The sequence below is a fragment of the Hipposideros armiger genome, unplaced genomic scaffold, assembly GCF_001890085.2.
Source record: "Hipposideros armiger isolate ML-2016 unplaced genomic scaffold, ASM189008v1 scaffold_549, whole genome shotgun sequence".
Taxonomy (NCBI): domain Eukaryota; kingdom Metazoa; phylum Chordata; class Mammalia; order Chiroptera; family Hipposideridae; genus Hipposideros; species Hipposideros armiger.
The window spans coordinates 1,249,049-1,264,592 of record NW_017731899.1 but is presented as its reverse complement, the minus strand read 5'-3'; the positions used below and the strand labels follow the sequence as shown (position 1 = coordinate 1,264,592).

Genomic DNA, 15,544 nt, shown 5'->3' with positions numbered 1-15,544 from the left:
AAAAGTCAGGCAGAGACTGGAAGAGCCCCTCAGGCCACACTGACGAGCTGGCTCTCTTTCCATGGGCGCACGAGGCATACATAGCAACTTCCTTTAAAGGAGGTGGCATACTCAACAGTTTAATTTTAAAAGACTTCATTGAGGTATACCTTTCATACCATCAAATTCACCTGTTTTAGACACGCAATTCATTGAATTTTAGTAAATTTGCCAAGCTGTGCAACTGTCTCCGTAATTCAGTTTTGAAACATTTCCATCATCCCAAAAAGATCCTTCGTGCTTATTTACAATTAATCCCCTGACAACGACCAGAATACCAGTCTACTTTCTGTCTCTTCAGATTTGCCTTCAAAAGCTTTCATTTTAAAACGATCCCTTCCTTTCTAACTTTAAATTACCCTCTTCTCTTTGGTTTCTGCTGTGGAGAAAGCTGGGTTTTTTGTTGTCCCTCTGTCACTGCTGGCGGCACCCCTAGGTCCATGCCTAAGAAACCTGCCCTATTTCCATGAAGCTGGAAATACATTCCTGAGCTTGTGGCTGGGATAATGCCTGAGTCCACTTGGCTTAATGGTTTCCCTGGGAGAGTTGGGCTGCAGGTCCGCTTCACTTTCCATAGGCTAACAGAGAAATGACTTAGCAGTTTTAGACTCCATCAGATTATGGAGGGAGGGTGTTAACTGTGGTTTGCCTTATCTTTAAACAACAACTCCCTGTGTTAGTCTGGCATGAAGATGGCGCCAGGCAAACCCAACCATGATTCCCCTGGTCCTACTATAACCAGACAAGGCAGGAGATAAGGGGAGGGGGCAGCCTTCCTGTATTTGGAATGTTCCTTCCTGCCTGTCAGTTATTCAGAAGTCTGGACACAAATAAAATAGGAGAAAAGACGCTTCTCCTTCAAGCCGCACCAAGTCTACTTAAATGTAGTACTTTATAAGGGAGGAGATTTTTCTCTGCATACGCTTTCTGTAGTAGTCACACAGTCACACATACACTCATGTGTGCATGCATCATTCACTTGAGTGTGCCATCAGCCTGACTCTTTGCTAGATGGTGAGAGTACAGAGATGAACAAGACAGGTCCCTCCCTTGTGGAAGGTCTCATGCAGTGGGGTGAGACAGGCATATATATTGAAATCAATATAGTTCTTTATAGTACTTAGTACTCTATATTTTTTTGGTTTGGTTTTGTTTTGGTCTTTTTATTAAAAATGTGTTTATTTTCTCTCTCCTTCTGCTAGAGTGTACATCCCATGGAGGCAGAAGCCTTTTCTTTCTTGTGCAAGGCTGGGAGACTTCACAGTTGAACTTCCTGGTTCCCGGCCCAATGGAGAGGGAGCAAGTCCCACTCCTTTATGTCTAGGATAGAACTTTATGCCGTAAACCCAAAGAGACAGAATTTGGGTAGGTGTAGGGGTGCCTGGTTATGCTGTTGGCACCTGGACAATAAATTGGTATTGTGAACTACTAAATACCATAATTTCAGGTGGGTTATTTGATATCTCAAAAATGCAAACCATTCTCCATTTTTCTTTTTAATAATTATGAATTAGAAATCAGTGTATGTCCATGTTAAGTGTTATTGAGGTTGTAATTTAAGTTGAAGTCTGTCTTATTCTGTGGCCGCACAGTCTTTCTTTCCTTTCCACTTTCACATTCCAAGTCATGTTAAGTTTGGATCACAGTCCTTTCTAGCTGAATATGGGTAGTTCTTATAAGGAATTTCCCGATGGGTGACTATGTCTACATATTTTGTTAAACATAGCATAACTCTAACTTTCAGTCAGGCCTTTTTTGCCTTCCCCCCGTAATCATTTAGGCATGTGGCCTCTTGCTGCAGTTCACTGTGTACCAACAAGGTTTGATTGGGAGAAGAGGGGGTGTAATTTAGAGAAGACCCATTGAAAACTAACTACAGCTGTAACTATAGGCCATGGCTTTAAGATGTCCTAAGCATAGGCAACTAGTATGATGATTAAGCATGAAAAAATAAATAAATAAAAGAAACATGTTAAATGTAAAAGCCAAAACATTACCATGGCATTCCTCTCCTGAAGGGGATGTGTATTTATGGTTTATTGTTTACAAATTTCTCCAAGAATGATATACTTGTCTGAACCTTACATAGCAATTATTGGGGGGAAATATTCAACTATTCTAAAAGATGAGGAAACAGAAAAGAATGTTTGCTCTTCACATGCCAAGAGATACACGTAGGTGGTGTTCTCCAGACTTTCACAATTTATACAAATGTGTTTTGTTTCGTGAAGTTTAGTAAATTCCTTTCCAGATACTGCAAAGTTCAGTTACAGTTTTAAGGACCTTGGTTTTAAGCAAATTAAAGCAATATGAGATTTTTTAAGAGCATGGAAAAATAAACAGTGACTTTGTCACTTTTTAGCCAGACTTGAAGTATTTAGCATACAGGGTTTTTTTGTCCAGGTTCTCATGTGCAGAGAAGAAAGTTCTAGTAACTGCCCTTCCTTGGCTCCTAGGGGACATTCTGCCATTGACAAAGATTAAGGCTGTTGTTCTGCAATTTCAGTTGACCTGATTCTGCCAGCACTTCAAAAAGAATTTCTACAAATCCACGTAGTCTTAAATTCTTGAGTTTTGAATATAATTGAAAGCATTAATGTTATCAAATGATATGGAACATGTCTACCAGGTCCAAATGGGGACAGAAGTCAATCTGAGCCAACGTAATTGCCACAGAAACACTTGGATATAGATATTTGCCCCATTCTCCCAAGACTTGATACATTATGCTTCAGAATGAATCACTCTTCTCATTCTTAAGATGTATGCATATTTCTCTCTAAAGTTTAATTAAGATGTAATATTCCAAGAAGCGAAAATAAAAGATTATCTGTTTTACAGACCAAACCCAAAGACAAACGCCAGCTTAAAATAAGGGGGTGATTAACTTGAAGTCCAAATAACAAAAACAAACCATTTCTGTCTTCTAACAAAGTGCTGTGCACACCAGCAGTGGGATCTCCATGTTGCCCATATGACTGAGACCTTAACAGGTCAGAGCCCTGGTCACACCGAAAGCAAGCCATAGAAAAGAGACACAGAAAGAACAGAAGGAGCCCTGAATTCTTCATTTTGAGAAGAAATATATCACCTGTCAGTAAAGGGGTTTGTCCTGGGGTTCAAGTCCCTGTTCTACCACTCCCGATATGTGGGAGCTCAGACAAGGTCAAAGTAAGAAGGTGACTCAGATATAGTAGGGAAGAGGTGATGGGGAAAACTATTGGAAACCAGTTACAAGGAGAGAGAGAGAGAGAGAGATGTGCAGAACTCTCCCAAATACACACACAGGGAGAAGTTGCAAATAAGAGTGATTTTGCGTTTACAGAGTCTTTGCTTCCAGGAAGTCCCATGTCTGAATCTGTAAAAGAAGATTGTAGGGGACAACCCACTGAAGCTGCCTCTACCTGGTTCCCTTCCTTCTTATTCTCCCTCAAGAGGTCCCTGTACGTGAGTTTTATAGACAAAGAGACAAGTGTACTGAGGGAAAGTTTCAATGATTTGCCAAGGTCACCCTGTTTAAAATTAGAAGAAGCAAAACAAAAAGCCACCAATCTCAATATAATCTGAGGTTAGATTCCCCAGGAAATGGTGTGGTGACTGAAAGACGCAAATTGGTGTGATAAGGAGATTGAAATTGAATATGAACTGGGGAATCTTGCACAAGAAAACAAAGAGGCACGGGTTCACCAGTGCCTGCTGTCACCACCCTCAAATGACAGGTTTGGCCTGAAATAAGGAACGCCACCAAGATTAACAATAATAATAACTAGTGTTTATTGAACATTTATTATGAGTAGGCACCAGTCTATGAGCTATACATGCCTTAACTCATTTAAATACGCATATATATTTAAAATGATAGAAAAGTTCTAGAAGGCATCTGCTCTCAAAGCAAACCAGGTTAAGAGTTTTAGTAATCAGCTATGATAGGCTGAATGACATTTGAAATATTAACACTCTGGTACAGGGAACATTAAGGGCTGAACAGACTTACTGCTGTGTTTATATTTTATGTTAGGAAGGTCTGTGCTCAGGAAAGGGGTTAGGGCCCCAAGTTGTTATAAGTAGCACTCAGAGGGCTCATTATCCACCAGTAGGAGAGATCCACAATTTTTACAACGGTACCACAACGATCTGCACTGGTTGACTAACCAGCCCTGCCGGCAGGTCTTAATCCTGAATCACTTTCAGTTTTTCAGGAAACTTCAACCAGTTATCACATCATCTTAGGGTAGATTCTCCCATATGTTTCATAAAATTCAGGGTGTACCCCCCCCCAACTTTCTCTTCCTGTCTGTAAATGTGATGTGTTCTCCATCTGGAAGCACCCCTGCTTGCTTCACCTGGGTTTTCAAATGTCTATGTGAAACTCTGGTCTTTTCCACAAATTGAGGTGGGTCTTAAGAGTCGTCTGAAGGTCTTGGGTTTCTCTCCATATCATGAGAGGATGGTGTAGAGAGCTGCTCTCTGTCTGAACTGCCCCATAGACACCTTGCCCCACTTGGGACCCACCCGGGGAGGAGTCACTTCCTTTTTTAGAAGGCTGAACCCAATTGGGCATGCATAAAAAGATTGTGTGAGTTACGGTATACAAACATAAAACCATCTTATCTTAAAACCCTAGTTGGCAAAGCATCTCCTAAAGATACTAGAATTCTTGCAGGGTAAGAGGGAGGGAGTTGCAGTATATCTTATTTGGGATCTAACCCCCAAGAAGGGTACATTTTTATGCTCTTTCAACTGTTTGCCTTGGAACCTGAGTGGCCAGTACCGAGAATCTGAAAATGGCTGGCGGGGCACGCTTGGTTGTGCAATGCTTTGCCTCTTTTTTGTTCAAGCGTCCATTGATTCTATGAATGGGAAATCAGTTGTTAATATTTTTAATAGTAGCGTTCAAAACAAAGAGAGCGGGGCCGACAGAGTGGCTCAGTTGGTTAAGAATTGGCTTCAGAGCGTGAGCTCTGAGCAACAGCACCACCGGTTCAATGCCCACATGGGCCAGTGACGCTGCGCCCGAGCTGAGCTGTCGCTGAGCTGCCAACAGGTGGCAGGATGGCTCAGCTGGTGTAACAACAAGATTGCCTGTTCGATGGTGGGCTATGCCCACCTGCAACTAAGGCTAAACTTGGCACCTTGAGCTGAGCTGCTGCCCGGATGGCTCAGTGGATAGAGCATGCGCTTTTAACAACAAGGCTGCTGATTTGACTCCCGCATGGGATAGTGGCTATGCCCACCCACAACTAAGATTGAACACAGCACCTTGAGCTTAGAGGCCACGAGCTGCCGACGGGAAGGCAGATGGCGACTGGAGCCCTCCACAACGAAGACTGAAGAACAGCAATGTGGCTGGTCCCCTTCCCCAATTCCCCAACACTGCTCCCCTCCCCCAATTCCCCAATAACATCTTTTTTAAAAAAAGAGCGGCGTTCTGTGAAGCCTGTATAGTGGCTGCTGGGTTCATTGTCTGCTCTCCTTTGTACCTCTCACCCTTTCAGTCACAGGCAAGGCTTATGGTTTTTATCGCTGTGTCACCTCAGCCACTATCACCCATTGTAGTCCCCTTGGAGCAGCTTCCATCACTTCTACCACCATCACCTCAGCTCCATCTCCTCAGTCAGTTGCAGTCCCCTCAGCAGCAGCCGTGGCCACTTCCCATCAGCGTGGTCACCTCATCAGCGGTCACTGTTGTCTTTGATGTCCTGCATCCCAACTGCAGCCACTGTTGGTGGGCAGTTGAGTATCAGGCACTCTTTCAACATGTCCAATGTGGTGTCACGGAAGTGACACATTCATCCAAGGAGGGCAGATTGTTGTGCAGCATCAAGGCTGAGGAGAATGGAGGGGGAGTGTTGAGAATGGTGATATCAGGAGATGAGCATTGATGCTGAAACAGTGGAGCATGTCACAACCCTGATTATCCCAAGGAGGCCAAACATGCCTCAGGAGGAGGGTCGAGGGGACGAGGGGACGAGGGGATGAAGTAGCAGGAATGGGGGCGAAGAATCAGAACACCGTGGTGAGGAAGCAGATCTGGCTTGGAGCCCTCCCTTCTGCCTCTGATGGCTTTCACTTTGTAACTCAGGACTTTGTGTTTGCAATTGTGTGCACTGACTTTGTTGATGAAGATGAAGATTCCAGCCTTGCCTTGGTGGCAGAGCGTCCAGTTAATGCCACATGTCATGAGCTAAATCATATTCTGCCCATATGTTGAAGCTCTAAACCCCTGGTACCTCAGAATGTGACCTTATTTGAAGAGAAGGTCTTTATAGAGGTTATCAGTTAAAATGAGGTCACTAGGGTGGGTACTAACCCAATTAAACTGATATTCTTATAAAAGGGGGAAATTTGGAGACAGGCAGGAATGCAGGGAGAATGCCAGGTAAGTGTGAAGTCAGAGATTGGGGTCATGCCTCTGCAAGCCCGGGAAAAACAAGGATTGCCAGCAAGCCCCCAAAGCTAGGAGAGAGGCATGGAATAGGTTCTTCTTCACAGCCTTCAGAAGAAAACAAGCTTGTCAACAACTTAATCTTGGGTGTCTAGCCTGCAGAACTGTGAGACAATAAATTTCTGTGGCTTAAGCCATCCAGTTTGTGGTGCTTTGTTACAGCAACCCTAGCAAACTAATACATAATCCAATTCCTTCACACAGAATGTGCCCCAATAAAACACACATTCTATAAGGAAATTATTGATTTTGAAAAAAGAGTGTGCTGTCTCTATCCAACCCTGTTAGATAAGAGGTATGAAGTCTTCATTGCAATGTAAAAGCCTGCAGAAGATGACTAAAAAGCAACCAAGGGATGAAAGAGAAGACAAAGCTTGAGAAGAAAGTGTGAAGAAGATGAGCTCAGAGCAGCGGTTCTCAGCCTTGGTTGGACATTAGATTCATGTGGGAAGGTGGGTGATGGGTTGGGCTTTCATAAATCAAGATGCCCGTGTAACATCCTACACCAATTACATGAGAACATTGGAATGTGGGACCCAGACATGAGTACTTTGTAAAGTTCTCTCAGAGATTCCAGTGTGCAGCCAAGGATGAGAACTATTGCTTAGAGAGTTCCTCGTTTTTGGTGAACTCTGTTTAAAAATGTTAACTTGGTTCTGAAACATGTTGAAAATGTTCTAGAGCTCCTGAATATTCCAGACTCAAGTTTCCAGATGATGGTGAGCCTATGAGCTTCACGGTGGGATTTATTCCTGAACCTAATGGCACTTCACAATTGAGGTGTTGACGTAGAAAATGAAGTTGCCCCCAGATAATCTGAGTCCCCTTTTCTCCAGTGAGGCAGACATGACAGGCACACATGGGGGTCAGGACACACAGGAGAAAAGGCAAGAATGGCACTCTGAGAAGTGTAACGGACGTGGAAATGTCGGGAAAGTCAGCTTCCTTTGTGCTTTCTTCAATTATTCTTGAGAGTGGAGACTTGGGAGATTCCATCGAAGCTGTCTTTGCTGCAGATTACAAATCAGGGCTCTTTCTCCATGACTGTATCATCCTACAGTCTATATCTATGTTGCAGGGAAGATAACTGTGATACAGAAACTCAAGACACTGGTGGTGACAAAGTGGAAAGTGGAAAGAGATTAAAAAAAAAATGTGGGACCAGAAAAGGCACAAAACATGTATCCATACCCAGCAGAGCACAAGTCACAGTGAACATGTGTATACAGAGCATGTGTCTATCCTTGAGAAAAACCTGGAATATAAGAGCCTGAAATATAAGTCTCCATGACTTAAAACCTATGTGTTAGATTTTTCTTGTTTTAGGAAAGAAAGAATTTTGTTTTAAAAAAAGAAGAAATAAAAAGAAAACAAAACCCAGAGCAAGCCAGTTTATCCCACTTAGAATTGGGACCACCCGGTATTTAGGAAGCAGTCAGTTCTGCAACGTGTGTTCATTGTCATTATGATTTCATCTTATAAGGTTTTTTGTCATGTAGGAACAGGCTAAAGTTGTGACATTTATCAGAATTGTCATCTGAGATCACTATTTATTTAGAAAAGTGTTTCTGAAGAATCAAAGAAAATGTTTTATAGGTCAGTTTCTCTTTGGAAACTTTTTCAGTTTTTTTTATCAGTTTGCTTTGTCAGTTTTTCATGGAAACACCATCTCTGTTCAGGTAGGAGACATGCTTATTTGATTTTGAAGAATTCTCAAGTAATAGAAGTTTAAAATATCTAGTTGGACCACATTTCATATCTATAACATTAGCTACATGGTGATTTATATGTCAGTCAAAGGAAATATTGTTAAATCAAACTCATCTTTTTGTCACTAGAGGGTTAAATATTTAGCTTTTTTTTTATTATTAAGAAAGATACAGTGCAATCCCTTTATACAGTCAGTCTGGGAAACAGGGTTAATGTCTATTTTACATTTTGTGCAAGGGTGTGGTAGATGGCTGGCTTGGTGGGGCCATGTAACAATGGCCACCATATACACAACAATAATATCTACCTAGAGGCACAGGCCTGAAGTTAAAGCTAATCCCAGAAATTATAATAAAAGTCTAAGACACCTTAGGGAAAAAGAGTACTCACCTGTCCCGTGTGGCTTTTTAAGGACACTGAGACAGAGAACATGAGAACCAGATGGCTTGAGTTCTTATCCTACAGCTTCATTCTCTCACCAGCTGACCTTGGGCAGGAGAGTCCATTTCTCCATGTCTCAGTTTCCCCATGCATGAAGTGGAGCTAAGACTTAGTGTTCTGCTTACTCACCAAAACATTAAGAGAATTAAAATGCAATAATGAATGTGAAACACTCAGAGAGATAATTAAGTACTAGGCAAATATAAGGAGTTACATGACTATTATTTTACTTTATTCCACTTATTGAGACTTATTTAAACTAAATTCTATAGTCTCCTCTAGACAGAGAGGGGAGTTCGAAAGAGACTGAGTTACAGAAAAACAAAATAGATCCATTTTTGGCCTGTGAAATATTATACCAGCTTTGGTCACTTTGTCTATGTAGTAATCTCTCTCCCTTTATACCTACTTTTTTCCTGCCTTATTTCAATTTGACTGAATTTATTCTATGATTTATGACATTGAGACTGTTAGAAAAACTCAAAATCTCTGTTACAAGTACATCTATTGAGAAAGAGTAATCTTGTTTTTAAAATGTACAGATCTTATATAGATACCTAATTTTATTGAATCCTCCCAATAACCCTCTAAAGTAAGCAGGGCAGATAGTATTATCTCACTTTTTTAGATGAAGGAAATAAGGCTTTGTGAAGCTAAGTATATTACCCTAAATCACAGTGGAGAAAACAAGACCCAGGGCCTATGAACCCAAGTCACAGCTCACCTCCCTCCTATCCATCTTTCAATGCCCATCCCTGCATGGAAAGATCCTATTTTTCCATCATGAGCAGACATGGACTTGCCTGATCTTGGATATCCTGTACACAAGAGAAGCCCAAAAGCCATTTCTGCAGGACACAGAGACCAACACATTGGATTTACCCAACTTGCAGAATGGTCTTAATAAGTAAGATCGGAGTGAGTATTCTGCTGGAAAAATACTTCCTTCAAACTCCTTCTCACAACCCGGGGCCCCTGAGTCTATAAAACCTTCCTATCCTTTCCACTGTTTCATCCAAAGTGATATAGAGTTAGACACTTCTGGTGTGTCCTCTATCAGAAGGCTGTTATATCCTTTGAAATTATAGGATAGTTTGTTAAACCAATGACTTAAGTAGAGAGAAAATATCTGTTAGGAAAACAATAATTGGAAGAACATCAGATATCAATGAGTACTTCAAAGTTTCATTCAACAAATATTTAAGTACAAGGCATTACGCTAAGTAAGCAATATTGTAAGTAGGGCTATGAATGCTATAAAGAGAAGTCCTTCCTTCAAAGAGTTTGCTAGCTAGCAGGGGAAATAAGATGAAACCCTAGTAACTACACTTAAAGCAGAATGTACTGAGTGTTATAAGAGAGGTAGCAAGTGGGTGCTGTGGGAATTAGAGAGTGTAGTTGGGGAATAAGGGAAAACTTCAAGAAAGGAGGAGAGGCAAGTATAGGCATTGAAAGATCAGTAGATTTCAGCAGCTTCTTCCTAGGAAGTGCCACATGCTAAAGGAAATGGTGCCTTCTGTGAAATCTAGAGCGCTCGATGGCCTCTTTCCCCACCTCAGGAGGTAGAGAGTCCCACCTGTCTAGCCAGCTACCAACATACAATTTCTCTCTTCATCTCTCTAAATGCCTCTAGTAGGTAGAATCACCTTTCCCCCTAGCAAATACACACAACATGCCAAAGCAAATGAGTTGTCCCCTGCTCTGAGTGCCTGCCAATCCACGCCTGAAAAGAGCATCAAGTTGCATGCCACCCCCTAAAAGGGGAGCCTGCAGAGTGTATAAAGCTGAAACCCCATGTTCTCCAGTAGCTGGAAGCCTTCCCAGCATGGGCCGCCCAGCCTTCCTGCTCTGCCTGCTACTCTTCCATGTGGCCATTCGACAGGAAGCAGGTACGCTGATACCCCAGGGGCTGTTTCGTTCACGCCTTGTTCTGAATGTGGAAGAGAAAGTATGGATATTTGCAGGTAGTCCACCAACACACTATTGGAAAGCTTAAAATGAAATCCAGACAAAGAGAGCTTTTACTGTGTTTAATGCAATCCAACCACTGATGCGATTGATTTAGGGAAGTTTGGTCAGATATTTTCTGTCAGATTTATTTTCTGGAAACAAGGCACCAGACAATTTATTGCTCTTTAAAAGCATGGCTCTGTTTCTAGGATTCTGGAGAGAGATGGACAAAGAGGGAATACTTGGCTGTAGGCTAATTAAATAAGGGCTTTGAAAATGTTCTTTGGCCTATATGTTGATATTTTAGCTCTAGAGGTATGGAATTACTGTCATGACTTCTTTACTGTTGCTGAGTGGAGTTGAAAGATGTACTGTAAAAAAATATCTTCGTCTGAAAATTTGACATGACATAAAATTATCTGGACTTGATTCATGAGGTCTTTTAATCTGAAAATCTCTACCTTTCTATTTTAAAAAAATTATCAATTTCATATTCTTAGTCTTAATCTGTACTCCATATCTTAAGGAAATTTTAATTTAACTTGGAACTAAATTAACTAAAACTATCTACATAATTTTAATTATTTTTATTGCTATTTTGTGGTTTTAGGGGAAATATTAAAGTTCTCTGTTAGGTTTCCTACTTATATTAACAAATGATAATTTGGAAATACTCTTGATCAACAAATATCTTCAATATAATGTTTATCACTATAAAGGAAAATCTAATTCATCACTCAGAATAATGTTTGATTGTAAAGTTTATACTCAAACTCATTTTCTATTCTGCAACTAATTTAATAGATACATTTATGTCAGTTACTCAAACATTATTAAAACATACTAGGGTATTAAGGATTTAAGTGATTTCTTGAATCCTTTGGGATTCGGGGCATTGTTTTTCATTTATATGCCTATGTTTTTCATTTATATGTATGAGTTTGTGAACATAGCTTTAGGGCCAGAAAGATCTGCATAATTCAAGCCCTAATTACATATTTTGTGACCGTGTGAATTTGGGTGAGTTTTTTAATCTCTCCTGGTGTTGTTTCCTCTCACATATAAAAAGGATAATTCATTGGTTTATTGGGGAGATTTAATGAAATAATGTTTGTAAATTACTTAGAAGAATGCTTCAGGCCTAGAATAATGCTAAATCAATGTTAACTGCTATTGTAGATGCTGTAAATTCTAAACTGTGTATTTTAAACAGAGAAGAGATGAAAATATGGGTTATCAGATTTGGATTACAACATTTTACCTAGTGTTTCCATTCCCCCAAGAAGCCAAGATATTTTCCCCTTTCAATATTTCAGTGGTAGGTTTCAAGTAATAGATTTAGTATTTTTACCATGTATAGCAGGAAAGGAGTTCTTTTTTCCCATACTGTGAAAACAGGTTCTCTGAAGAATTATGAACTATACCAAGGTATGTGGGAAATGGATGGGGTTTTCTGAAGTATAGCATTTTTCAAATTTTGAGAGAATTCAAAATTAAAATTCATCATGTTTGTTCCAATGTGGCAAAGATGACACTGACTTTGATGGTGCTGAAAGTAGCAAAGTGTGGGCTTTGGAAATGTAGTTACAGGCATGGTTGAAGTGACCCCTGGAACAATCTGGAATGAATCTCAAGGAGCTCTGCCCCCAGGGTCTTATTTGAAGTACATTTTTACTCTTGGGAGGTAGAATGGACTAGGACTATGATTTGAACTGTTTGGAATCAAGTGCCTAAAGGATTTAGGATAGATGCAAGATGGGGGAAATGAAGAGAAAGCCCCCCAGTTTTGTATAAATGAGTTTAATGATTTCTGGAAACTGGAAAAAAAAAGCCACCTTAAAACCCAGTGACTCTCTTAAGTCTATACCTTGATAACTACTTGACAATGTGGTGGAAACAGCAGAGTGGGTTCCTGGAACAAAGATTAACCTCACTTCTGGCTATCACACTGAAAAAACCAAGTCCCAGTGGCTAAATCAGCCAAAATGAGGGCTATTTATTACACTGAATTTGGCATGTTGATAATCTAGTTACAACAATATTCAGCTCTCTTCTTCTTCTGCTTTATCCTGCTTTCCTTGAAATTTGCCAAATTACTGCCAAATACTTGCCACACTGAGGGCACACAGTTACGCTTGTGGACCCATTTCCTAGCACAGCTCTGGGCACAGTAGAGGACATTCCATAAATAGTCTGAACAAATGAATGAAAAACAATGAGCAAGGCTATCACACCATTGAAGTCTGCTTACTGGATCCTCTCAAAATAAAGACAACAGGATGATGGGGTTGTTCCCTCCTGAGTTCCTTAAATCTAAGGATATTAGAGAGGTGCAGTAGATCTTATAGACACGATTTGCAAGTATCAGCTATCACTGGGGCCATTTTCTCAAGGACTGTCTGTCTCCCCTTTTATATTTGCCCCTTCTCCAATCCTTTTGTTCACACTGTACTCTCTCCTCCCCCGCCCCTCTATGTGTACATCACTCTACAGTTATAGGAGCGTATTCTTGAGCTTCCAGGAGTGTATGGATTAGTAATATGATATGCGCTCATACTCATAGGTGTTTATAGGCAACTCATGCCAATTGCACAAGAGTCTTACAGACAATGGGGCCAGTGAGGCCTTCCGGGAACAATCAGCCAGAAATGCAACCACAGTTCAGTGCAAGTATCACTCGTATCAGGGGGATTTGGGGCTTCACAGACCACTGAAACTTGGTTAATAGGGCAATTCACCTGGAAAATGTGAGGACAAGGGGCAACTTGTTGACCACTGGAAAAGGAAGAGCTATTTCTGGAAATGTGATTATTCCCTGGTGTAGAGTTTATCTGATCAACACAATCCAAGTTAAATAGTTAAAATAGCCTCTAAAAACCACATTGTGATCAAGTTACAATCTGTTCAGCTGTGGTGCCACACCTGACCACAACCTTCCCTCCTTCCCACACACCCACAGACCCTGCCCGGTGCACTCAGCCCTGGCTCTGTGGTTCCTCAGGCCCTGGGCTTCCATCCCTGGCACCTCAGTCAGGAGGGAAGTTCAAGGTGTCAGATCTCAGCTGGGTCCACACAGCTGCCACAGCTGTCCACTCCCTCATTCACCTCTGGTCAGACTTTCAGCAGGTATCACTCTGCCTTATGCAGCTTATAAGGCTGAGGGCCAACCTTCTCTTCTCTCTCTCTCTCTCTCTCCATTGTCTTACATTTTATTCTTCCCCTTTTTTTATACCTGGAGCTGCCATCACAGGCCAAGCCTACAACACCTTCTGGTTAATTCAACAGAGTCATCTGCACCCCACTTTTCTCCCTACCTTTGTCTCTCACTCACCTCTAGCTGCCTCTGCACTGTGCTGTTATGTTCCTTCTCTAAGCAAGAACCCAAAATGGAGCCTCCATGGTCACTTAAAATGCCCATACTTCTCTTCCTCGCATTCAAACCCCTAAAAAAATCAGGCTTTCCTCTTTACCCCTCCTTATGCCCACTCTACTTCCATCACAGAGCCACTGCTCTAGTTCAGATGGATACTAGATGGATACTTATTGATCCCTATATAAAAGGTCTCATTCCTATTTATCTACTTCCTCTAAATTTAGCCAACCCATTCTTCAAGTTCCATCTGACATCCTACACCATTAATTCATTTGCCAGTCATTTAGTGAGTGCCTCGTAGGTCCCAGGCACTGCAGGGAGGATGGTTCCTTCCATCCAGGACCCTCCAATCTGATTGGTAAGACAAGACAGGAACAGAGGTAGCTCCAAGTCCATGGCTATCCGATGAGTTACTGAGACACTATCCTTTGCCATTTGGTCCTTAGGTGCTCAGTGATATTTGCTAAACTTGAATAAACTGAGCAAGAGGACTTTGGTTGGTCAGGCTTCCAAGTTGGGGGAATTAGGAAACACTTTATAAAGACTTCCCATTTGGGATTGGTCTTGCCTAAATGGCTAGGATGCCATGTTGATATGAGGGATTATGACATTCCAAGGAATTTCAATAACCCGAGAAAAGTCATAGAGGTGGGCAGCGTGAAGCTTCCTTCTGGGGCAGAGAAAACAATATGTAAATGGGAGAGAAGCTGAAAAGGTAGCTGTGATTCTGATTATGAAGGGATTTAAAATTGAGGCTAAAAACTTTGGGCTTTATTCAATAAGTGACGAAGTATCATAATAGGGAATGACACTAAAGTGGCTTTTTCAGATGAGTGCACAGATGACATGGCCTAACGTGAGGAGACATTGAATTAGAAAAACTGGTTTAAAAAAAAAGATCATGGAGTCCATACAAAGTTAAAAAAAAATGAAAACCCTAATTCAAGGTGGCCCCGGTGGGTTTGGATAGCAGCAGTAGAGGTGATGCTTTGGAGAGATGACTGCAATCCATTCACCTTGCAGGACCTGCCAAGCACGTGGCGCAGGGCTTCTCTGATACTATAATGAGACAATGAGTGCGAAAGTGCTTTGCAAAGTGTAAGCTCTGTGCAGACATGGGATTATTGCTTATGTAAAAGAATAAGTAGAAGTGGCATTATAAAAGGAAGAATTACCTGACCTGGTGGTGGGACATTTGAGGTGTGGGAGGAAAAGAAGAATTAAAGAAAAGAAGCAGAAATGCCAGGAACATGAGGGGCTAGATAATTTATGGACTAAATGTCTAGACTCTGGAAGCAAATCCCAGCATTGCCTCTTATTAGCTATGTGGTCTGGGAAAGTTACTTGGCTTCTTTGTACCTCAACTTCCTAATCTATTAAATGGAAATGAAAACAATATAGAGTAGCTTTCAAGTCAAATCAAGGCAATTAAGATATGGAAAGTCCTTAGACTCGTGACAGCCACACAGTAGGCATTGAATGAGGGTTAACTATTATTATTATTAACAACACCAACTTTGTTGGCTTCCAGAAGTGTCCCCTCCCCACACAGAGACCTCTCCTTGGTCTTGCAGCCTAGCACACAT

General features: G+C 41.3%; 1 protein-coding gene across 1 annotated transcript in view; it reads left to right on the top strand.

Annotated features, from left to right (window-relative positions):
- LOC109396921 (deleted in malignant brain tumors 1 protein) overlaps positions 1–15,544 on the top strand; it is a 147,298-nt gene that overhangs the window by 38,785 nt on the left and 92,969 nt on the right. The window contains exon 18 of the mRNA XM_019669164.1: positions 10,444–10,524. Coding sequence (XP_019524709.1) covers positions 10,444–10,524 — 81 coding nt within the window. The remainder of the gene's footprint in view (positions 1–10,443; positions 10,525–15,544) is intronic.